Genomic DNA, 25,944 nt, shown 5'->3' with positions numbered 1-25,944 from the left:
ATTTAATGTTAAGATTTGCAGTAACATGTCACAGATGGAAAACTATAGTATTACCCTAAGGTCCACATTTGAGGTGGAATGTCCACATTACAACCTAAAATGTACAATATCTACGTCATTTTACTGACATTAAATTCCACACTTATTAGAATCTGACTGCATATTCTCCTTTAGATACATAAACCAACATCTATATAGTGTGAGGGTCTTCCTAAATAGTCCATTCATTTTATATCTAATAAAGTAAGCCTATCTATACAGCTGATGTTTACAACCTTTTTTATATGAACATTTATAGATAAATAAGGGAGGAATCCCTCACGCTATCAAAGTGAACGATGACTGGGAATGTTTATAGTAAATAATAAATTGCTGCTAGACCTGAAAAGTGTATACAGTGCACTAAGGCCCCATTCCCACCTGAGCATAGCGTCTTCAGGCCAAAAAATTGTGTGGTTTTACCGCGATTTTGCTGCAGTTTTTTATCGCCGTTTTTACAGCGTTTTGTGCAGGGCAAAAGGTCACCAATGTAAAAAGCAGAAAAACGCCCAAATATGCCTAAAAAAAAAGGTTCCAGAACTTGTTTGAGCTTCAGGCGTTTTGTAGCTTCTGGCTTCATGCGTTTTGGAGTGGAGATGTGAAACATCTCCATAGAGAATTATTGATTTTTTCCCCTCCAGCGTTTTGTAGCTTCAGGCTTCAAGCTACAAAATGCTCAGATGTGAATGGGACCTTAGAGTGGGTATGATATAAAGAGCGATCAGCGCAACAGCTGTGTATATCTTAAAATGAATGCATGAATCCCATCCCCTGATGAAGTCACGTGATGTGACGTAATGCATAGGGAAGTAACTGGACTATGAGGAAACTGGAAGTGACGTAAAGGGGCTTCTGTAATGACGTGTAAATTACAGATCTGCTGTTTTTAACTCTTATTGTTGTAAGTACCAATTTGGCTGTTTATTAAACTAGTGAGTTTTTATATACTACACTATGGGAGATTCCCTTTTATCCCCTGTTTATACTCGCTGTGAATGAACAGCCGTATGGACCGATTGGAAGCTATCATTTATAATACACCATTTTGAGAGATATCATCCTTTGTTGCTGGATCCAAAGGAGGCCCCAAACAACAGTGATCTCTGTGGCACTTTTTACCCATATTGAGGTAAGAATATAGAGAGCACTAAGTAGAGCACAGAAAGATCGCACTTCAGAAACCACCGATTGAAGACTTTATTTTGATACTTTGTTGCACGTAAGCACTTTTTGCACTTTTGCACCTTTATTATTATTTTTCAGAGCTGATGAACTATCGCTATTATCATCTGATTATATGGAATTGATTATTTCATTACTCATCTATTGAGAATAGCCCATCATTTACCATATATATATATATATATATATATATATATATATATATATATATATATATATATATGATTTGTTATTGCACTACGTTTACATATATTTATATATACTTTTTTGATACTTTGTTGCACATAAGCACTTTTTTTCCCTCTAGCACCTTTATTTCAGAGCTAATGGACTATTATTCTGCTATTATCATCAGATTATATGGAAATGATTATTTCATTACTCATATACTGAGAATAGCAATCATTAACCTTATATATAGGATTTGTTATTGCACTGCGTTTACGCATATTTACCCATACAGGAATACTAATATAGCATTGTTTATTGAAGCTGCACATAGTTATTAGGTTACACAGTAATATTCACAGAGCAATATTTACACATTCATTTTAAGATATACACAGCTGTTAATACGTTGCGCTGATCACTCTTTATATCATTTATAGGTAAATGATTCCCAGCGCACTATAGGTTAAATAAAAAGAGTAGCACACTTAGCCTTCTTTTAGACACATCTGTCTCACTTTGAAACCTCAGACCGTGCTGTTTGATAAAATATGAGTCATTACTCGGATTTATCCAGTTCTATGTGTAAATACCACCTTGGTCTATCAATCCCACCAGGCAACAGGCTTTTTTCAACAAGTGATAAGTATTGGGTAAATAAAAAATATAATATTTGCAAGCATTCTTTTTTATATTTATCTGACTTTACTCCTGACCATAACATATAAAGGCAAAACAATAGTACAAGAGCAGTATCTGTTTAAAGCAGCTCTGTCACTATATTAAATACTTTAGGTCAAGCTATACCTGCTGCTTATATCACTGAATGCTGCTCTGATAATGATTAATCTTCTGCTGAGGAGTGAAAAGAAATCAAGTCTCCTGGAAGTGACAGACTCTTAGTTCCCCTATCCATACCTCCCAACCATCCCAGATTCACCAGGAGAATCCCAGGATTTGATGCAAGTCCCGGCGTTCTGGAGTGGAGCCCAGTGCCACAACAAGTTCCAGCACTTGGTTCCAGGGACTTGTCCGTAGGGAGCACAGTCAGCCTAGCAGCGTGCGCGGGGTGTATGGGGTACTACACACAGTGATGCAGTCTCTGTATTGCAGCTGACATAACTTACTGTGACAGGTAGCGGGCAGGGAGATGTCGGCTGCAATACAGAGATTGCCTCGTGGGTATGTGGTATCACCAGGGCAGGGACTAGGCTGGGGTGGAAGTGTCCAGGATCGCTGACACCTGGCATTTGCCAAATCTCCTGCAGGATGTCCCCAGGTCTTTAGCACAGTGATCGCTGACACTGTAGCGGCTGAGTATCTCTCCCAGCCAGCGGCATGTTTACAGCAGCTACAGTGTGAGAGCGCCGAGGGAAGTTTCCCCATAGGCTCCTCCTCAGCTCTGACGTGTGTTCTGACAGGACAGGAGGAGGAGCCAGGGAAGGAGATCTCCCAATGCTGGGGTCCGGAAACTGTCTCAGGAGTCTGTGCAGCTGAAGTCTGTGTGCTTGGGGCAGGAAACAGAGGTTCCAAAAATTTGGAGGTAAGTGCATCTGTATTGGGGGGTAGGAAGGGTTGTGCTTTTTGGGGGGGTTTGGCGAGGATGAGTTAAATAAGAGATTTGTGCTGAGGGGGGCTAGGGGAGGGGGGGTTGGGATAAAAGAATTTGTGTAAGAAAAGAAGTTTAGATAGGAATTATGCAGGAAGGGGTGTATGGGGTTTAAGATTTGTGTGGGTGAGGAAAAAAGGTGGGAAATCTGGTTTTAAGGCCCCCCTTTCCTCAACCAGCATTAGAGAAAGTTGGGTTCACACTATTGTGAACACAGACATTGCATGTGATTCGTATCGCATTGCTGTGCAGATCACATATGATGTCTGTGCAATGCAAATTCAGCCATACAGCTGTATGACTGAACTCACATTGGATTCGCAAGAAAACGGTGCAGGAACCTTTTTTTTCCCGCACTGGAATAGGATCCAATTCCTTTGGGGGGGGGGGGGTGAACTTGTCTCTTGAATACAGCACCTGATGATTCAGGGCTGTGCTAGGTTTGATCCGGCATGATAAAACAGGATATGCTAGTTTGAAGAAATAAATGATGAAATGTATAATCGGCAGCATGACATGTTCTTTTTAGGTATTAGAAATAAAGCTGGTTCATCAGAAATAAAGGCAGCATTATGCTACTGTCAGCAAGCTAGGTCTTGTACTCTATAACACCCAAACATGTCATTTTGTCCGAGTTCTGTAAGTGGTTTCCTTAAACATTCATTACATTGTGTTGATTTGAAGGCAGTTAACATGACTTCATCAATGCCTTTTTTGATCTGGGTGGATACTACTTGAATAATAAAGCAAATGAAGAGAAAAAGTTAGGGCAGTGGGAGGAAATCCTAAGTGTGTGCCTTACACCTACTCCTTGTCTCACCCTGTAGTTCTCAATACATGAGCGGCATGTTAATTAGCACTCTGTATAACAAGTCTGTTGTTATCACACCACACAAAACACAGAAATAGCTGCCAAGATTCCCCTGACCATATTCAAGTCAGCTTTCCCTTTCATCATATACATACATAGAGCAGGCTGCAGAGCTTACTGGCAAATGAACCCTAAAAATGTCTGTGACTGAGAAGCTGAACAAAAAGATGCATGATGAGTAAGATACTTCAATCATATGCCAATGTTTACAGATGGAGACAAACGTGACTAACAAAGAGAAAATCAATACCAATTGTAACTGTAACCATAGAAAATTATGGGGTTGATTCACTAAAGGCAAATACACTGTGCACTTTGTAACGTGCAATTGCACTCTGCAAGATCAGTTGCTCCAGAGCTTAGTAAATGAGCAGAAGCTTTGCTGGCTTCCATCATCCAATCATGTGCAAGCAAAAATCTATTTCTTTATTTTCCTTGCACGTGATTGGGTATTCTTTGCAAAGTGAAGCTTTACCTCATTCACTAATCTCTGGAACAACTGCACTTTGCAAAGTGCACAGTCTAATTGCTTTTAGTAAATCAGCCCCAGTGCATCTGTTTTGAGGCCCAGAAGTAAAGTAACAATGGGGGTTACTTACGAAAGGCAAATCCACTTTGCACTACAAGTGCAGTTGGAAGTGCAGTTGCTCTAAATCTAAGCCCACGTACACACGGTCGGAGATTTTTCCAACCAAATCCGTCGGATTTTGCCTGTCGGATTTAGTCCGATGGATTGTGTCCGAAACTGTTGCATACACACGGTCGGGCCAAGTTGGCGAAAAATCCGTTCTTTCAGAACGTGATGATGTAATTTTGTTACGATGGGACTACATTCAGGCTAGTAGCCAATAGCTTTGATGTAGGAATTTGATCTGAGCATGCGTGGCACTTGGTCCGATCAAAATGCTCTACACATGATCGGATTAGGTCCGTCCGGCCTAGTTGGTCGGGAAATATTTTCAACATGTTGGAAATTTGGATCGGACGGAGATTCGGACGGAATCAGTCCGATGCATACCACACACAGTCGGATTATCTGACGACGCGGTCTGATAAGACTCATTCCGACAGATTCTCCGACAGTGTGTACAAGGGCTAAGGGGTAGATCTGAAATGAGTGGAAGCTCTGCTGATTTTATCATCCAATCGTGTGCAAGCTAAAATGCTGTTTTTTATTTTTACTTGCATGTCCCCCTCGGATCTACAGCGACTTTACTTCCAAGTGCACTTGCAGTGCAAAGTGGATTTTCCTTTAGAAAATAACCCTCAATATACTTACCAAGCACAAGAGGCCCAACTCCACCAAGTTATTTTTGGATTGAACACTTTAATGCACAGAATGCATTAAGGTAAAACAATTCCTTCTGGTGCAGGACCTGTCATGCCTTTTTCCTATTACAATGGATTTTTACATTTCTTGTAATAGGAATAAAAGTGATCAAAAAAATAAAATAAACTGCAGTGTAAAAATAAATAATAACAACATATACCGTATATACTCGAGTATAAGCCGAGATTTTCAGCCTCTTTTTTGAGGCTGAAAGTGCCCCCTCGGCTTATACTCGAGTCACCGCTGTCTGACTGCTCGATCAGCGTATCGAGCAGACAGACGGCGGACATTAAAATTCAAAAGCCGCGCCTCCTTCTCCGCCTCCGCCTGTGATAGGCGGAACACTGAATTTCCCAGCAGTCAGTGTTCCGCCTATCACGGACATCCGTTCATTCTCATACTACGGACGAGTATGAGAGGATGTCCGTGATAGGCGGAACACAGGCTGCTGGGAAATTGAGTGTTCCGCCTATCACAGGCGGAGGCGGAGAAGGAGGCGCGGCTTTTGAATTGTAGAATGGCCGCCGAGAAGAGCGGCGATCCTGGAGCGGCGATCCATCGGCACGACACGGGACGGAGGAGGCACGGGACAGAGGAGGCACGGGACAGAGGAGGCACGGGACAGAGGAGGCACGGGACAGAGGAGGCTCGGGACGACGGCGGCTCGGGACGGAGGCTTGGGACACAGGTAGGCTGGACACACACACAAGGCTGCACGGACACGGACACACACACACACACACACACACACACAAACACACACACACAGGGATGGATGGATGGATGGATGGATACACACACACACACACAGGGATGGATGGATGGATGGATGGATACACACACACACACACACAGGGATGGATGGATGGATGAATACACACACACACACACACACACACACACAGGGATGGATGGATGGATGGATACACACACAGGGATGGATGGATGGACGGACACACACACAGGGATGGATGGACGGACACACACACAGGGATGGACGGACACACAGGGATGGACAGCCATGTCTCACCCTCGGCTTATACACGAGTCAATAAGTTTTCCAGTTTTTTGGGGGTAAATTGGGGGCCTCGGCTTATATTCGGGTCGGCCTATACTCGAGTATATACGGTATATTTTTTTTAAAGCATCGCACACCGCCTCATGCTCGCACAGAGAAGCAAATGCATACGTAGGTTGCGCCTGCATATGTAAATGGAATTCGCACCACACATGTGAGGTATCGCCACAAACATTACAGCAAGAGCAATAATTCTAGCATAAGACCTCCTCTGTAACTCTAAAGTGATAACCTGTAAAATTTGTTAAAGCGTAGCCTATGTAGATTTTTAAGTACCGAAGTTTGGCGCCATTGCACGAGTGTGTACAATGTTAAGTATCTGTTAACTCGTGTAACATCAACTTTTATATTTTACCAAAAAATTTGAGTTAAATATTTATTTTTTTTGCAATAAAATTAAGGTATATTCTTTCCCAAAAAAAATCTGCTAACATACCGTGTGACATAACAAATTGCAACACTCACCATTTTATTTTCTAGGGTCTTTGCTAAAAAAAATATACTTTCATGTCTCCATGTTTTATTTTGTAGAGAAATCACTTTCAAAAACACCCACTAGCCTTTCCAGCCTCCTTGAGTAAGGGCAGATGATTCATGTAGCATTTACTTCCTGAAATCCATCTGCCCTTAGCTCAAAGAAGCAGAAAGGAGGGTGTGCTTAGCTGAGAAAGAAAATATGAAATATGAAAGAAAAAAAATGCTCCTGAAGACTCCTGGGATGTATGACATCATTTTGGCCTAGGCCAGAAACCAGGAAGTAACTGCACAAATCTATTTACTGAAGTTAGCAGCATAAGGGTTAAAATTTTTTAGGGTGATTGCACACAGTACCATAGCTCCTAACGGTTCCTGAATTGGAACAAATTTCCTCTTTCCCTCTTTCCTCCGCATTTGTCCCTCATTTTGGGCTGGTCTATATAGTTTTATATAAAATGTACTATTTGGCTTTCAAAAAGTGTTTCATTGTGCTAAACCCTTCACCAAATTTCTAAATTGTTGCATTGGTACATTTCAAAAGAGCACTTGGTTTTAACTAATCAGCGAGCAAAAGGCCTTAATATTGATTAAGAGAGTGAAGTTCTGCTTTAAGAAAATGTTCTCTGTAGACTTCTGTTCTATAATAGGATAGCATTCCATTCGGATTTTTAACTAGCAGTAAGCAGTTCCTGTCTCATCAAAAAATAATGTAATGGCTACCCTAAAATTCAAACAATAAAATATATCTGATTTGAAACCACTAGATCAGACAGCTTAATGGCTTGTGCAAGCCACACTCTGTTCTTTCAGTCATTCAGGTACACTTATGTATACCACCAGAGTCACAAATATGGCCATCAATTTTTCAAGCCCTCTTATCATATGGAAGGGTTGTAACTTCTGAACCAGAAAATGACTGCTGAGGAGGCAGCGGGGTATCTGTCCCCCTACAGAAAAACATTAAAAAAAAATGTAAATGACAATTGTCCCCACAGTACTGCTAGTTGGTAAGGATTCATTCCCTGATTGGTACATGTTGCTGTTTTCATCACATGGTAAAGAATCATTCAACAAATATTGCAAATTCGTATGTTGTGATGACAATATTAACCCTCAAAAAATGTACTGAAACAGAAAAGATAAAAATTACAATAAAATAAAAAAGTAACTGTGGATCACAAGAGTGCAGTCTGTTCTGCACTCCTGTGACCCGTTTTCAGCAGACAGCGGGCTGAAGGCTGACATCACAGAGCCGGTCCAGGGTCAGCAAGGGTCACGACCATATGAACGGGGTCCGCCCACAGCCTATAACGGCACCTAGCCCGTTGAGAGCCTTAGCCCCCACAGCCCAGCGATCCAGCGAGTGTGGGGGAGGGCAGAGCAGAGAGCCGGTGACCTACAGTCTCCAGCGCTCTGTTCAGGGAGCTGTGAGAGCCAAGTGATTGGCAGTGTTTGATCCCTCAGTTCTCAGCGTTAGGCCTGGTTCAAACCTATGCATTTTTTCGTGCGTTTTCAGTTTTGCAGAAACTTACTACATCCATTTAACATGTTTTCCTATGGGTCACATTCACATCTGTGCGTTTTATGGAAAGGGCCAGGGAGCTTTTTTTGTTTTTGTTCCATAGACTTCAATGGATCAAAAATGTGTATTGAAAAATGTTAAATGCACCTGCAACAGGGGCAGACTGACCATTCGGGCACTCAGGCACTGACGAGGGCCTGGGGTCAGCGGGGCCCCATAAGTGGCTCAGTCTGCCCCTGGATGTGCCCACAGCTTATCATGCAGGATATCGGAAGTTTATACACGCGGAGGCAGTGACCTATGTCATCCCTGCCTGCATTTGATGCGATTATATGAGAGGACTTTACAGAGTGATCATGGAGCCATGAGGATGATAGCAGTGACAGGTGCTCCTCTCCTCCTGGGGAATTCAGCAGAGGGGTGGGCCCACAGTATACATCCATGCCGCGGGGGAAAGCCAGTGAGAGAGCTGGAGGCTGCAGAGTGAGGACAGAGAGGAGTCGGAGATAGCCACTTGACCTACCTTGTGTGCAGCAGCAGATCAGTGTGTAATCACAGCAGTTTAGTGTCTATGATCACCAGCCAGGCTGACTGAATGTTCCTTCTTGCCCAGTGCTCATCTACCAGGTGCTATTCCCTGGTACACTGATATCTGTACACTGAGTGCCACCCCCACCCAAATCCCATCCCCTCTCCTTTTTCAACCCCCCTTTCTCCCTTGACCCTTACCCCCCCCCCCCCCTCTTTTCTTCCCCATCTTTCCATCTCCTTTTTTTCCTTTCTTTTAATTCTGATTTCTTGCACCACACACCTTATAGTTGATTGCCAGATGATATACCATACTACCTATACATTTTATAAGTCTAAAATTCTGTGGTCCTAGGTGCTTCTCGTGTCTTCCGGGGGGGGGGGGTCTCCTCCTTCTCTAGGTAAGCAGTGCCTATGTATCCTTCCCAGAACTCATATTAATCTTATATGATATTAAAGACAATAGCCTTCATGTTTTGAAATATATTTCAATGTCATAAATAATGGTTTAAACATGAAATTATAATTATGATTTATCTCAATAGATGCTTATCACTGGCTCCTTCTGAAGAAGCAGCAATTGCTGCAAAACTAGTTAAGGACAATAGCCAAGACGCATCATATCCGATACTCCACTTCAACACTGGGGGTTACCTTCACTTCTTGTAAAAGATTGTGAAGCAGCATACAAGGCCAATGTGGTTTTGTCCCACAATGTTTTTATGTTCTATATATTATTCAATTTCTTTTATATAAAATCATACATACTCTTGTCTATGTCCTTGAGGTAGTCCAAACTTCTCTCCCTTTTTCCAGGGGCACTTCTGAGGTGACCCCAGGCACCTATTTCTAAAATAAATGGATGATAATACCCACCCCTTTCCCAGTAAAAACTCTCAATTGAGGCAATATAAATGATAAAATAGGTGACAAGTGTACTTATTTTTCTTGCCTAAAAAACTAAAGTAAATGGAATGAATATACATGGATGGCATCTATGTTCCTCTGTTCAGACCCCATTAAAATGGTTGTAAACCCTTACAAACCACTTTGACCTACAGGTAAGCCTAGATTAAGGCTTACCTGTAGGTCCAAGAAGTATCTCCTAAACCTATATGGTTTAGGAGATATTTGCCCGAAAACAGGCTCCGCTGTCTACGGCACATGTGCCGTAGACAGCAGCGCGCAGGCGCACTGAGCGCAGCATTCTCAACGACGGAGCTGCCGCGCTTGTCGGCTCCCGTGCGCATGCGCGGGAGTGACGTCATCGCGGCTTCGCCGAATGACAGCAGCGGAGCTGCGAGACCCCACCAAGAAGATGGATGCGGCGGACTACAGGGGACAGCGGCGACTTCGCTGGCTCCTGTGTCAGGTAAGTGACACATAATGGACTACTATGCGATGCATAGTAGTTCATTATGCTTTGCCTTTGCAGGGAATGAAAGAGGAAGTAAACTCATCAGGGTTTACTTCCTCTTTAAAGAGGAAAACACAGACATGAAAAAAAAATTTACTTGAATGTACACAGATATAGGCAGATGTACATAGGTCATGAATTTACATCCGCAAGCACACAGGAATGAATTGCTATCCAATTGTTATCTGTTTTTGGATGAACAGAACGCCCTTGTGAACGCCGCGTGGGCCCCATGGTTACATGCAGGCAGCCATAAGAATTTTACTGATCATATAGGCAAGGATTTTCTGGAACAAAGGTTCCTGTATAAATGGCCAATAAAATTACTGCATTTAGATATGTTTTGTAAATCCATAGAATTGTAGTTCTATATACTCCTGCTTTTTTTCAATAACAGAATGCACTTTGTGCATCTATGTAAAAGTATATAAATCAGAAAAACGTTGCGCTCCTAAATAAATGATAAATTAATAAATTAATAAATTAATTAAATTCAATAAATTAAATGGATGAAATAAATGAGTGAGAAATAGAATCAATTGGACAAGTGAATATCAATTACTATAAACCAGAAAGTTTCTCATAGGTTCCAATACAAGTGAAAAATAATTGTGAAAAAATAATTCATATACAAATTCATCTAAATAAAAAACGTCCTGTGAAAAAAATATTCCACAATTTGTGAATATTCAAGTGACAACTTGTGATGATTTCCACAGTGTGGTGACTTGTGCTGAATGAATCCCACCACCGAGTGAAATGCACGCTTACCAGCTGTAAAGATTTAAACACATATGGCCATTGCCCGGCCGGGGCCTTTTCCTCAGAGGATTTTCACCGGACAACCTGGTCTCCCAACGATCTGATCGGCACCTCTTCTAAAATGGTCTCCCAGCCTCGCAGTATTGCTTTAACACTCCACAAATGACAGCTGGTATGATGAAGGATAAATGTATGTTTGCTCGAAAAAAAGGAAGATGGAGCAATCATAGATAAAACCCATATGGTATTTTATTCAAAAACACACCGCAGTGTGTGAATAGAAAGACACTAATATAAAAAATCTGCATAAAAAGTGTGGCCGGCCGGCTACAGAACACACGCCCGTGCTTACAAACAGACGGACGTAGCGCGCGGTGACGTCAGCATGTCGCTCCCCCGACGCGTTTCATGGTGCCCTTGCTACTTTGAAATTAAGCTACTTCAAGTGAAGTGGGCGTGATTTCAAAGTAGCATCAATGTGAACCAGGGCTCCATTAATTCAGGCAGAAACATCTGTAAATTCTATATAGTCAACTAAATAAATAAATAAATAAATATAGTCTAAAATGTGTGTCAAATCACACTGACAGCACAAACCAAAACCTGTGTCCCTAAATCATTTAACTTGATAAGAGTTATAGCTAATTAACTCTGTACGATATTTACACAGGAATAAACAGCTCAAATATTAAGAAACAGCTGGTGTAAAGAGAACAATAACAGATTTTCATATTTAGACTGTCTATGCTAATCTCAAAAGGCAGTTAACCTAATTCCCTCTAAAATAATGGTTTGTTTACACAAGCAGTTTAAAAAACCAAACTCCTATAATTTAGCATTAATTTCATCAATTTTATTCTTGAAATTAGAAATATTAAGTTTTGTTTTTACAGAGTTTTGACTTGTTCACATAAAAAGATTTTATAACAATATATAAAACACAAATTACGCTGGCTGATATCTGTTGTTCATGGACACACATACCAACAATTTAATGTTCTCTTAGACACTGACATTCATTTTGTCAAGCTGATCAAGAAATGATGGCTTTATATAGTTACTTACAGTGGGCACTTGAGCTTATTTTCTGCTAATGCACCCAGGGTACGATGAACCTGCAAATTAATATGTGCAAATGCCTCACTTTCTGCAAGCAGCAGTGCAACCTAATCCAACCCAGTGCCCACCTTACCTCATGACCCTTGGAGTAGCAGTTTCCCTCCTGTGCCCACATCACAATTTTACCAACCCTTATAATGTATATGCATACATTACATTACAAACTGTTCTTACATTAAAGTTTATATTTAGCAAAAACGTCTTTGTTTTTGGTTGGATAACATAGGAAACGTTATAAACCTTTGAATTTTTATGTCTGTGTTCCATATGGGAGATTTTCCTTCACTTCCTCTTCCAAAAACACAACAGAAAGCGAGAAGAAATTTCTGTTTTTAGAAAGTTGTCACTGGAAAAAGACTTACCCTTACCTCTTGTTCTGGTGACAACTCTAATACTGTATTTTGGATTTCCAATGTCTCTGAAATAATGGTTATCAGGACAAATAAAGAGGGTGAATCTACCCAGTGGGGACACAGGCAAAGTTTCTAATTCTTTCAGTTTCATACCTTTGGGATTGGTTTACTAAAGATTGATTAACTAACGGTAAATAGGCTTTTCACAAATAGCTTAGCTTAGTGGATGATGGAAATCTGCTGATTTCCATCATCCAATCATGTACAAAATATCTATATGTATTTTTACTTTTCTCTATTTTCTTTTCTTTATGAATTGTACTATTCTTTGCAAAGTGAAGTTTGTCTTCAGGGACAGGTTACATGTTCCAACCATTTGGGCAAATTAGCATTCAACCCCCGATGGGATCGGGACCCACAGGTTGGGAACCGCTAGTGTAGGGGAACTTACCTTAAAGGTGAAAATGTTCTTGTAAAGTGAACAGTCTATTTGCCTTTAGAAAACCAAGATCTTTAAAGGATAAGTTCACCATTGGAAACATGTTACATGTTCCAGCCGTTTTTATGTTGAAACATGTTCCCATTCCTGCAGTTGCTTGGGGATCCGCTGCCTCTGTGTTACAGCAGTACAGGGAAGAAGTTCCCCTCACCAGTCACGTCAGGCTCTGCTCACATGGCTGCGTCATTCATTCACAGAGTTATGTGAGTGAATGAACTAGAAGTACCGACATCCTTTTGCCGCTGAAGGCTTGTAGTTCTTAATGAACTACCACGATTCTGTTGAGCACTCTGCTAGTTCATTGATTCTTCCTGTTAGTGTGAAACTGCCTGCCTGTACGGTGTATCAGCAGACAGCTTACACTGACAGTCTACAGGAGATCTGCACGGCACCAGCGATCTGCTGATTGATGGTGCGATGCTTGCCAGGCTCCTAAAACGGAAAAATAGTAAATGCACATTTTTATACCTGCAAAAAATGTGCATTTATTTTATTATCAATTTTGAACTGAACTTATCCAAATGCAGAAATTAAAGTTGAACGTCACCCAAAAAGGACAAGTTTCACTTGTTTGCGCCTCCCCCTCTGCACTACCACATTTGCCCCTTTTTGGGGGGGGGGGGTGGGTACCTGGTTTTGAAATGTACCCGCTTCCATTTCCAGTCAGATTCACCATGGTAATCTGAGCAGGAAGTTCGCCCCCCTCCTTCCCCTGCAGTCTTCTGGGACGCATTAGTCACAAGACTGCAATATACAGCTGATGAGAAAAGGTATTTAGCAGTTTATATTTGCTAAAATAATTGCATTGCAATGTTCTGTGTACTGTAATGAATGCAGAGATCTGGGTTTAGTAACACTTTAAGTTAACTCTAAGCACTGCTTAACAGGGGACATCCAAATAGAGAATCAGTTTTTTTATTCAGTTATTGTATGAGTTTGTAGATTGCTGATACTGTGATCACCAATACCATCAGCATGTGTTCTCTGAAATACATTTTTGAAAGATTTCAAGATTCAAAATATAGTAACCCATTGCATATTTCACCTTTCATCAGTTTAGATCATTTACAACACGGAATGATGACTTCTTGTTTTTCTGTTGGTTGTTGCACTCTGAAATTTGGCTCATGAAATAAGGGAGACCATAATAACATGTGATCCTCCCAACTCTAAGCATCACGAGTAATTATCAGGCTAGAGAGTGATAATGACTGCCCAAAGCAGTCCAATCTGCTCATCACCCATAGGGAGATTTTACAGCTTCTTGGATGTTTCCTTTATGAGTAAGCCGGTCTTTTGTTTAAGAGCAAGGGAAAAGACTCGTTCTAGCACAGAAAGCTTTTTCCCTACCTGTCATTTTCAGAAATTTGGCATCTTTGGCACTCCAAGACTGGCCATAGACTTTACGCATACGCAAACACAGTCTGCCCGCAAGCTTATACAGTTTCAAGGGTACTAAAATGCATGAATATAGAGGCCCCTAGGACCAACTTACGAGCAGGGAAGCAACACTTTTCTAGGCTGCCCAAATGCTAATTTGGCAATGCTGGTGGGAAATCACAGACATAAGACAAGTCACCTGATCAAACCTAAAACAATAACTCTCATCTTGAAGTGTAACTAAAGGCAAAAGCTTTTTTTTTTTTTTTTTTAGTTCCGGATAGAGTGCAGAGGGATTTGAACATCTGTCAGGTTTTTATTGCTGTCTGTGACCCCATTAGGGAGATTCGACCCTCTCTATGTGTGCCATTTACCATTATCATCAAAAGTGAAAGTAAAAGATAATCCCAAAATAGTAATAGAGGGGAAATCTTCCACGAGGACACCAATTTTGGTGGCCCTGGTGACACACCTGGATCCCTCACTTTGGGGGGGATTTCCTCTCACTTTCTGTTTTGGCTATGGGACTGGAAGTGAAGGGAAATCCCAACGGGACACAGATGGCAAAAAACCCTCCCTTACTCTATCCAAAATGAAAAAAAATAAGTTTTGCCTTTAGTTACACTTTAAAGAGTAACTCCACTTTTGTTAAGAAAAAAGGATTCAACTCTGGGTGAAGAATGTACATCGCAAAGATTTTAACAAAATTTATTGCAGATTCCTACTTTTTTCTGCTTTTTGGTTATGCCAATGTGCATAGTGAATCTGAATGGGAGTGATGTTTTCACTATTAATTAGCTGATGAACTTCCAGTGTTCGAATAAGGAAAATTGCAGTGTCAGCATCCCTTTAGCGGTAGAAATTTACTTTTTGGGTGTATCTCAAAAAAATTACATTTTTGTTGCAGATGAGGCCTAAAATCTGACTTCTGGGAAAATCAGTAAGCCGATAAACACAAGCAGGAAATTACATTTCAGAGGAAGTTCTGTACAGAAGGCCTCCAGGTTGCCATGTTGCATTTTACAGAAAATTACAGCACTGCAGTTTGAAAATTAAATATTAATTACATTCAATTACAATATGGCTTGTATAGCAATTATTTATGCAATATTATATTTGTTTATGTGCTATTTTTCCCTGCAAAAGTGGCGTTTCTCTTTAAGTCTATGGGCTGTTTCAGGATCCTTGAATATTTTTTGATGTGTAGTTAGCTAAAAGATGCACAAATGTCCCCAATCATTTAAAGAGTGGCAAAGTTTCTTATAATTTGTAGTATTAGAATGCTTTGTGTATACTGCGCTGTACAAGAAAGCATTTACAATGCATTTACTGATTCTGTCATATAACTGGTTCATGCACAGTTACCTTTTGCAGCATGGTGGGCATTTAAATTAAATCGTCATATCTGTCATCAGCTACTTACCTAAAAAGAGAGGAAAAAAAGAAAATTGCAAGTTAAATTTATGTCAACTAATGTACAAAAAAGTTTCAATGTCAGGTTGGTAAATTTACTATAATACATCTTTAACAAAATGTATTTTTAAACATCAAAGTCATTAAAATGTGAACTATGTGCACCCTAAGAATCCATGTTCATTTGTTAGGTACACTCCAAAAGTCTTAAAGTAAACCCCACCTGGTCCTGAAACTTATCTACGACGATAGCAGTGCTGAAGTACCTGTATTAGCTTTCAAACTTTTGAATCCTAGACCCCAGGCTGCACGTGGAACCTAAATTTTTTTTCCAAGTTGAGATAAAGCTCTGCTGATATGATCATTTTTCTAACTTATCTAAAACTGAACTCCTGACAAACAGCTAAGTACGCAGTTGATATTAGGGATGTGCAGTTCCGGGCTACGGGCAGGTGTTTTTCTTGATAAATCCGCAGGATTGCTTTAAAATGCCCCTCCAGCGATCGTCCCACACATGAGGTATCACCACAAACGTTAGATCATGGGCAATAATTCTAGTGCCAGACCTCCTCTGTAAATCTAAAGTGGTAACCTGTAAAGGATTTTAAATTGCCCCCTATGGATAGTAACATTTACACTGTTCGGCGCTGTTGCACAGTATGACTATTTACTCGGTGTAACATCATCTTTTATATTTTCCCCAAAAATTGGGTTATGTGTTGTGTATTTTTGCATTCAGATTTAAAAAAAAGTGTATTTTTTACCAAAAAATTGCATTTGAAAAAACGCTGTGCAAATATCATGTGGCATAGAAAATTTCAACACCCACCAATTTATTTTCTAGGGCCTCTACGTTAAAAAAATATAATGTTTACAGGTTCTAAGAAATTTTCTAGCAAAAAATTTTGATTGTTACATGTAAACAAAAAGTGCCAGAAAAGGCCTGGCGGTCAAGTGGTTAGCATGCGTTCCATGTGCGAGGGTAACCAGAAACAATACTTTTTTTTTCTCATTGGGGCCAGTGCCTCATTTAATCACTTAGTAGATGCACTTCTGCTGAGGGTTAAGAGAACCCGACACTCCCCTTTTCTGACAAGGCCTCTCCCCTCCCCGCTAGTCCCCGGTGCAGTGCTGGAGACAGGCAGGCAGTTGAGTAGGAGATAAACAGAGCAATGTTAAAAACATTGAATTTTTAAGCCGCCATAATGCCCCTTTCATTTTTAAAAGCCCCAGACATTCCTAAAAGCACCTCTTCCTAATACAAAAACCCATCATATTTTTCATTTCCATTTCCAAGTCGCATACTGTACATCCATTGAAAATCGCTAGTGATAAAACTGTCTCATTCAGTAGTATTGTAACTAAATGAGCCAATTGTTGTTTAGGTAAATTATTGCTTTTTATGTAAAAATTTGAAAACTGTGGCTTTTAGGTAAAAATAAGGCCTTATTTAAATACGGTTTTGGTTAAAAAAAATAAAAAATTATCAGGACAGGTAGATTGTCATGAAGGACAAGTAGATTGGAATCTTGATTTAGTCCCTTGGACAAGTATTATTTTTTTTCTTTTAATTTACACACCCCTGGATATACATATGCTGAAATAGTTTTACTTGTCAAAAAACTTAAAATTCTATGCAGTCAATCCTCAAAAGCCACTAGTCCGATTCCCAACCTGTCATTTCTTTTTCATATAAATGGTGCAACACAAACTTTGCAGTATACTCCACCCTCCTTCAACGGATCAGTCACTGCATTATTGGTGTTATAAATATATGCCATTAAAAAGGAGTCCTCTGCTACCAGGGGAAAAGTCACATGCTTTTTTGTCAATACCCACATTGTTGAACCATCTTGATGTCCCTGGAGTGAAACTAGGATTGGGCCTCCCTGAGCATCAAAAGTGTCTACCTAAAGGACTTTTTTAGCCGAAAGCTGACCATAGATTGATGGAAATTCATCCGGTTGAGCAAGGACTTGCTGTTTGATCCATCTATGGGCAGACTGGTTGTACAGAAATTGATCTCTCAAACGACTTCTGTACAACTGGCCTGTTGGAAAATTTTCCCTCAAACAATTCCGCAAGCTATAGCCAGTGGTGCTGATGAGTGTATTCTGGTGGCGGGCAAGCCTCAGAATACAACAGCTCTGCAGGAGGTATACCCCCGATACACCTCAAATGCGTGGATGGGCTAATCAATTCATTTTCTTTTTTTCAACTTACTGGTTTAATAAAAGAAAATGAATCCTGTATGGCCTGCCTAACCGTCCCCACCCATTTCCATAGATAAACAACATCCTAAAAGACTGTAAGTACAAGTTGCCTAGCCAGGAAAAATATGGGAGAATTATTATTATTATACAGGATTTATATAAAGGGAGACAATACACCAACAATACAATTCAATACAAGAGTGTCAGGAGGGCCTTGCTCCTGCAAGCTTACAATCTAATAGGGAGAATTTATAAAAAAAATGGAGCAGTTGTGCATGGCAACAAATCAGCTTCTATTTTCAGCTTGTTCAGTTAAAGGATAAGTTCACTTTTACAAAAAAAAATATAAATGCAGGTACAAAATATATGTGCATTTATTATTGTTCTTGTAATGGACTTATAGAGCATTGCACCCACAATCAGCAGATCGTGGGTATAATGCCACAGTCCCACAGACTGTCTGAGTATCTGTCTGCCCATACCTTGGGCAGACAGATACAGGGCAGTTACACTATGACAGAAAGACTCAATAAACTACCACAGTGCTCAACAGCGCAGTGGCAGTTCATTGAGAACTACAAGCCGACACCCGCAAAGGCCTTGTAGTTATCCAAATCACAGAACACTGTGAATAGATGACGTGGCTGGGCATTTTTGCAGATTGGGATAGCTAGCCATGGGGAGACTATCCCCCGTTAGCTGTCAGAATGGGGGGATCGGGGGAGAGGGGGCCAGTGCATTTGCAACATGCTAGTATACTCTGAATATGAGTGTAACATGTAACATGTTACAAAAGATGATCCTTTAAGCTTCCAAAATAAAAGATAAAAGCTGATTGGTTGCCATGTTGCACTGCTGTTTCTGATTCTGGCTGCTCCAGTTTTAATAAATATCCTTCTATAGCTACATATCACCTGGTTTTATTGTACTCTGGTTACTTATTAACCTCTAAGGTGAAAAATATTTATAGGATTGAAAAATGTATTTTTGCAAGTTTATCATTCAAGAATGACCTTTCTATTCTTGGCACATTGCTAGTATTCAGAAAAGTAAAATGACCATATCTTCTAGCAATGGAAAAAGATCGAGGGATAAGAACTGTTTGCAGATCATAAATTGAGAACATGCTGGTTCTGTTATGAGTAACATTTAAAGCTGACAGAAGGAGGTCAGTGAACAAATATACAAAAGTCTGTTTATTACTAATCATTAGGTACAGAAAAAAAATCAACCGGACAAGAGCTATACTAAAAGAAAAATAACATCTCGTTGTTTGCTCAATATCTAAATTAAAAGCCAATTTGTAATCATATACTAGATATTAAGGTATAATGTTTTACATTCTCTTTGCTGTGACTCTGACATACACATGGACACAATCGCTGAAAAAGCTGGGTATACACGTGGATTGAAAGAGGAAAAAAAAGGATAGATCCCCACCATAGGCATGCACACATGGTGTGCCGAGTGTGCCTGGGCACACCCTAATCATCCTATGCGCATTAGCATTATCACTCTGTGTGCCACGGGAAGATTGGAAAGATCTCCCTTTTACCGGCTCTGCCAAAAGAAAGGTTTTTACTCTCTTCTCTGTGCCAACAGGGAGATCAATGTGCCGGGGCCTATATATAGAGGGCTATATATATATATATATATATATATATATATATATATATATATAGGTCTCTATATATCGACACACACACACACAGGGCCAGACTTACCATTGGGCTTAAGCCCATGGGCCCTGCCCAATAGGGGGCCCTGCAGGCCCCGCTGAGATACATAGCCGAGTGTACTCGGCTCGGCTTCCCTCACAGTCATGCCCAGTCTCGCCCTATGATGGACATAACAAAGGGACTGGGCGTGACTGTGAGCCAAGCCGAGTACACTCAGCTACTCTAGGCTCCGCTCGGAACTGTGAGAGGACCCGAGAGCCGCTGTAATGACATATTCGGCGGCCCATCGCAGTTTGCTATGGAAATGATGTTCCGTCACCGCCATCTTGCTACATCCCACACTCGTCCACGGTAAGAATACACTAAGAAGGGGTAAAGCAGATATGTTGTTACACCCACCAGAGTTTTGGCTTTATGGTATTTATAACATTAAAGTTAGTATATAATGAAATACAGTACTTGCAACTCCGTCTGACTACATAGATATTGAATTTTAAAAGCAGCCAAATTCTGTCGGATTAGCAAACCTGTGAAATGAGCAGGGTTGCTGCTTTAAAGATCTAAGTAGTCAGACAGAGTTTTATGTCCTGTATTTCACTATATAAACTGACTTTACTGTTATAAATATACGTGTAAAATGCAAAACTCCGGTGGGTGTAACAACATGTCTGCTTTACCCCTTCTTCGTGTATCCTTACTGTGGACGAGTGTGGGGTGTACCAAGATGGTGGCAACGGAACGTTACTTCCGCAGCAAACTGCAATTGGTCATTGAATATGTCGTTACACCGCCGAGAGGACCCAAAAACTGCCGAGATACACAGGACCCTGTATCTAGAGGGCGCCATTTTTAAACTTCAAGACTGCAATGACAAGGCTGCAAATGACACTGGGGCAAGGCTGAAAATGACAAGGCTACACTGACAAGGCTGCAAATGACACTGACAAGGCTGCAATGACACTGGACAAGGCTGCAGATGTATGGGCAAGGCTGCAGATGGACACTGATAAGGCTGCTTTGATGGGCATTTAAATGTAAGTTTTTTTCCTTAAAATTCCCTCCTAAACTTGGGGTGCTTGTTATACGTCGGCTCGTGATATACGCTGATAAATACGGTAATGTATAGATGGTAGGGCCCGAAAGTGACTCGAGCCCAGGGGCCCCCACCACCCTAAGTCCTGCCCTGCATACACACACACTACATGCTCAGGTACTGCCTTCGTCAGAGCCACACTATAGCAGGCACTACTCGGATGGTCTAAGCCGGCTCCAGACCAGGCTGAGGGTCACAGTCATATGTTTTACTGGCAACCTTTTACTTTTGCTGGCATTTACTGGCAATAGAAAATTGCCTGCTTTTTACTGTCTGCCAGTAAAAATACTGACGGTTGCCAACACTGGTCGGAGCAGTGTGAACACGGCCTAAGGCCCAATTCACACTCGTGTAACATGGGATCCGACTTGTGAGAGAACATATCGCATGACTTGTCAATGTTTCCCTATGAAAGCATTCTAAGCTGATCCAACACAAGTTGCTCCGACTTTAGAAAAGGTTCCTGCATTATTTTGGTCTGACTTTGATACAACTTCAATGCCATAGAGTGTAAAATATCACAATAAGTCAGATCAAAGTCGGACTGAAGTTGCAGGGCAAAGTCGGATTGGAAGTTGCGCGACTTTCATGCCAGAGCAGTGTGAACCTGGGCTAAAAGGTACTTTTACTGCTAGTTCAGAATATGTAAAACATTTAATTTTGACAGTTGGCCCATAAACCTTAACTGATAACAAGGTAACAAATAAGAGAAGTCCTGGTTTTAAAAGAAACCTCACCCAATGATTCCGCTTTGAAAGAATAGCATCAAAAGTAAGCGAACACTTTCCAGTTTACAGGCATAATTATAGTAGCTGTCCAGCCAAATTACAGGGAGCCAGTGCTATGCCACACAAAGGATGGCAATAGAACATTAAAATGGAAGTAAACCCTTCCAAACAACTTTGACCTACAGGTAAGCCTAGATTAAGGCTTACCTGTAGGTCCAAGTAATATCTCCTAAACCTATATGGTTTAGGAGATATTTGCCCGAAAATGGGCACCGCTGTCTACGGCGCATGCGCCGTAGACAGCGGCGCGCAGGCGCACTAAATGCGGCAAGTCCAAGAATGGATTTGCCTAATTTGTCGACTCCCGTGCGCATGCGCGGGAGTGACGTCATCGCGGCTCCGCCGAATGGCAGCGTCGGAGCTCCGAGACGCGACTCCCGTGCGCATGCGCGGGAGTGACGTCATCGCGGCTTCTCCGCTGTCATTCGTCGGAGCTGCGAGAGACGCCACAACCAAGATGGATGCGGCGGACTACAGGTGACAGCGGCGACTTCGCTGGCTCCTGTGTCAGGTAAGTGACACATAATGAGCTACTATGCGATGCATAGTAGTCCATTATGCTTTACCTTTGCAGGGAAAAAAAGAGGAAGTAAACCCATCAGGGTTTACTTCCTCTTTAAATTCAATAAAGAACTAATTTAGGAATGGTAACCATTGACTTCTCAAGTGTAAGCCAGTTAAGGGAGTAAAACAATTTTGATTAACATAATCTATCTAACTGCAATCAAGGATTACATTTTTCCAGGTGGCAAATTTGGCTACTAGAACAACAGGAAAGCATTGTTAGCTGTTTAATTTAGTCAGGGATTTTTTTTTAACAGGGTAGGGAAGGGTTAGTAGAGTGAAAGCAATGTTGTATAAATTCATTGAACACATCCTATGGAACACACAGTTTCTTTATGATCAGACTGAACGTGCTGATCATCTCTTCTTTATGATCAGACTGTACATCATATGTCTCAATCTGATAAGAAACTAGGTTGGGGGGTAGGAATCTGAATAAGCAAAAAAAGGAATTAACTGTCATAATGGTTTAGAGCACTAGTTTCCAAACTGTGGCCAAGGGGCAAGATACGACCCTTAGCTTACTCTTATGCGGCCCTTGGGGCACTATTCCTCCCACTGACACCAACAATGAGGCACTCTTTTTCTCAATGACACCAACCATGGAGAACTATTTCTCTCGCTGACACCGATGTCAGGACATTTTCTACTCCCACTGGCCTCATTAAAGTCTGAAGGACAGTAAACTTGGCCCTTTGTTTAGAAAGTTTGGAGATCCCTGGCTTAGAGTAATCAATACTGAATGATGCCACACTGTAGGGCAACAGTATAGAATACTTGAGACAGGGAGTAAATGGGAGCCAACAAGAAAGTAAGATGTATACTGTATATTACCAGGCATCTATCCATCTATGCTTGTCCATCATTATAGCTTATAAATAAGAGGAGATTAGAGTTGATGGAGGGTTCCCACCACAATATTTATGTTCATGAGAGTTAAATAATATTTAAATCTCTAGGGCACAGCACTTATCATAGGATCATCAAGAGCAAAATGAATATTCTGCTTTTACACTGTTATTAGGGTGGGAGGAGGAATACAACTAATTATAATTACAAATATATCTTTTATATAAGAAGAGTCAGGCAAATAAATATTTTTTTATCATATTTTATGCTAAGAACTTCAAGTTAGAGTGATTTTCAAATGGGTGTAGCAGAATAGCAAATAAATAAATAAAAAACTAAAGAAATGTTTTCCTTTGTTTAAGCCAGGCCTGAAACGTTGTATATGAAAACTTTGGATACTTCTATCCAACCTGCAGATGGAGCTCTTTCTTCTTTTCAAATCTTTACCAGTTTGTCCTTAAAGTGATTGAAAAGTCTTGTTTAAAATACAATTATTTTTTATATACTTATCTCCTCTGTGCAGTTGGATTTGCACAGAGCAGCCTGGATCTTCCTCTTCTCGGGTGCCTCTTTGCTGCTCTTGGCCCCTCCCTCCTGTCATGTGCCCTCACAGCAAGCAGCTTGCTATGGGGGCACCCGAGCCGAGCTGCAGCTCCATGTGTCCATTCAGACACAGAGATGCCTTTCATCCCCCCCCCTCATGATTGGCTAACTGGCTTTGATTGACAGCTGCGGGAGCCAATGATGTCAATGATGTGTCTCAGCCAATCAGAAGGGAGAGTCTGGCTGAGGGATTCGTGGACATCATTGGAGAGAGAGGGGGCTTAGGCAAGTATCAGGGGGTGCTGGGGAGGCTGCTACACACAGAAGGTTTTTTATCTTAATGCATAAAATGCATTAAGATAAAAAACCTTCTGTCTTTACAACCCCTTTAATCCCTTGCCAAGGTACGATTATGAACACCCTTGTATACAAGGGGTTAAAACAAGGGGTAGTGGGGGTTTCAGATGGTAATTGGCTTTCATGTAAAAGTGATCTGGGTGGCTGTAGAGTCACCTGATCATTTTTACAGTACAAATAAGGTGCTGTCCCTCACTCCAGTACCAGCTGTAAAATTTCCCAATACGTTGCTTGGGAGGAGCATCTGTTCCTCAATCTCCTCTGCAATGAGTGAACCTGGAAGTGACATGTATTGTGTCAATTCTGATTTCACAGCTGTCATTCCCCAGCTACTGTAGCTGGGGTAGCAGCTAGTAATGTATGATATGTGCTTGATTAGCTGTGGTGGAGGGCAGAGGAGGCATTGGGGGTCTAACAGACCCCTGATGTCTCTATAAAAAGCATCTGTCACCCGTATATAATATCACATGAGGGGCTTGTTATAGTGATAGCAATAAAGTGTTAAATTAATTTGTAATAAATAAATGAAAATAATGAAAAAAAAAATTAAACACAACCCATCGCCATGCACATAAATGCAAACACACACGTGGGGTGGGCACATGTATGTAAACAGCAATTGTGCCACACATATGGGATATCGCCGTGAACATCACAGTGAGAGCATTAATTCTAGGGCCGTACATCAAGGTTAACTATAAGCTGATAACCTGTACAGGCTTTTAGAGCATTGCCTTTGGATAATTTTGAGTATTATAGTTTTTTCCCCATTTTACTGGCACATGCAATTTTACTCCATATTCTTTACTTTATCAAAAAAATAGGCATAATGGTGTGTCATGCATAATAAAATTTTTTAAAAAATGTGTATTTTCTTCTACAAAAAAGCTTTTGTGCTTTTGATAAACCGTTGCACAAATATTGCACAATGACCCCCCCAACCACACTGCATTAAATACTCCAGAAATATACGTCCACCTCCCTGCCATTTTTTCATACAATATCAGTACAGAGTTGGTTCCTTCCCAGCCCATGTACATAAACAGGCGGATGGGAGATTCATCAATCGAGAGTGTGTATACTTGTGTACGACTTCTAGAGCATGCAGTGGCGCACGTTTTGATTGCTGTGTCCTTCACAGATCAGGACCATGTGATCACACTTGTAAACAGGAAGTACAAGAAAAAAAGTTTCCTTTTACAGCAATCAGCTGTGAGAGGAAACTAAGTGCTTACTACAGTAAGACCCCTTTCACAATGAGGCACTTTTCAGGCATTTTAGCACTAGGAAATAGCGCCTGAAAACTGCCTCCAATTCTTTGTAATGAGCTTTCACACTCGGGCAGTGCGCTTACGGGACGTTAGAAAAAGTCCTGCAAGCATCATCCCTTGCGGCAGCTTGGAAGCACTATAAATAGCGGTCCCAAAATGCCCCTGCCGATTGAAATGAATGGGCTGCGCTTCCAAAGTGCCTTAAAAGCATTTTGAAAGCACGCAAAACGTGACTTTTTTTTTGTCTGCCTCGCTAGTGCCCGAAAAGAGCTGCTAAAATGCAGCTAAAGCACTGTTTTAGTAGAGCTGCAGTATGAAAAGTGTCTTATCGGGACATTATACTGTTGTGGTGATCATGTACAATGGCTGACTGCTCTGATATCACTGTATGTCAGTGCAGCCAGCCAATACCTCTGATCACCGCCACAGCAGTACAATGTCACCAGACCAGTGCAGCCAGTCACAGTATCACCAGTCACCACCACACCAGTCCCAGTGTCACGATAAGGCCTCCTTAATATGTGCAGTGCTCTCTAAAGAGAGATCCATTTTCAGATAACGTCGGAAAGCATGTGACAGGTGGTGAGAAGGCATTGTATCACCTGCTCACCTGCTTCTTTAACACCTTGGACCATGCACAAGGGCCCCCATTCATTTGAATAGGTCACAACTGGTAGGCACTGCACCCAATGAAAGCAACAGAGGGTATAATCCCTGCTACAGCTGCAAAGCAAACCATGTGTATGCCCCAGCTGATAAACTATTTACCCCACCCCCCCCCCCCCCCCAAACTAATGTGTGCAAAAAGCCCTAACAGTTCAGCCAGTCACAGAGAGTGTT

At 41.1% G+C, this 25,944-nt stretch overlaps 1 protein-coding gene across 2 annotated transcripts in view; it reads right to left on the bottom strand.

The window, feature by feature from the left end:
• ANK2 (ankyrin 2) overlaps positions 1-25,944 on the bottom strand; it is a 749,119-nt gene that overhangs the window by 567,311 nt on the left and 155,864 nt on the right. Inside the window, exon 2 of one of the 2 annotated variants that reach the window (XM_077476769.1) lies at positions 15,700-15,757. The exons of the other annotated variant lie outside the window; for it this stretch is intronic. Coding sequence (XP_077332895.1) covers positions 15,700-15,720 — 21 coding nt within the window. The 5' untranslated portion in view covers positions 15,721-15,757. The remainder of the gene's footprint in view (positions 1-15,699; positions 15,758-25,944) is intronic. 2 annotated transcript variants of the gene reach the window in all.

Source organism: Lithobates pipiens, unplaced genomic scaffold, assembly GCF_037356315.1.
Source record: "Lithobates pipiens isolate NorthernLeopardFrog02 unplaced genomic scaffold, aLitPip1_a1.2 Scaffold_13, whole genome shotgun sequence".
Taxonomy (NCBI): domain Eukaryota; kingdom Metazoa; phylum Chordata; class Amphibia; order Anura; family Ranidae; genus Lithobates; species Lithobates pipiens.
Note: the sequence above shows the minus strand (reverse complement) of the source record. Positions and strands in the feature narration are given on the sequence as shown.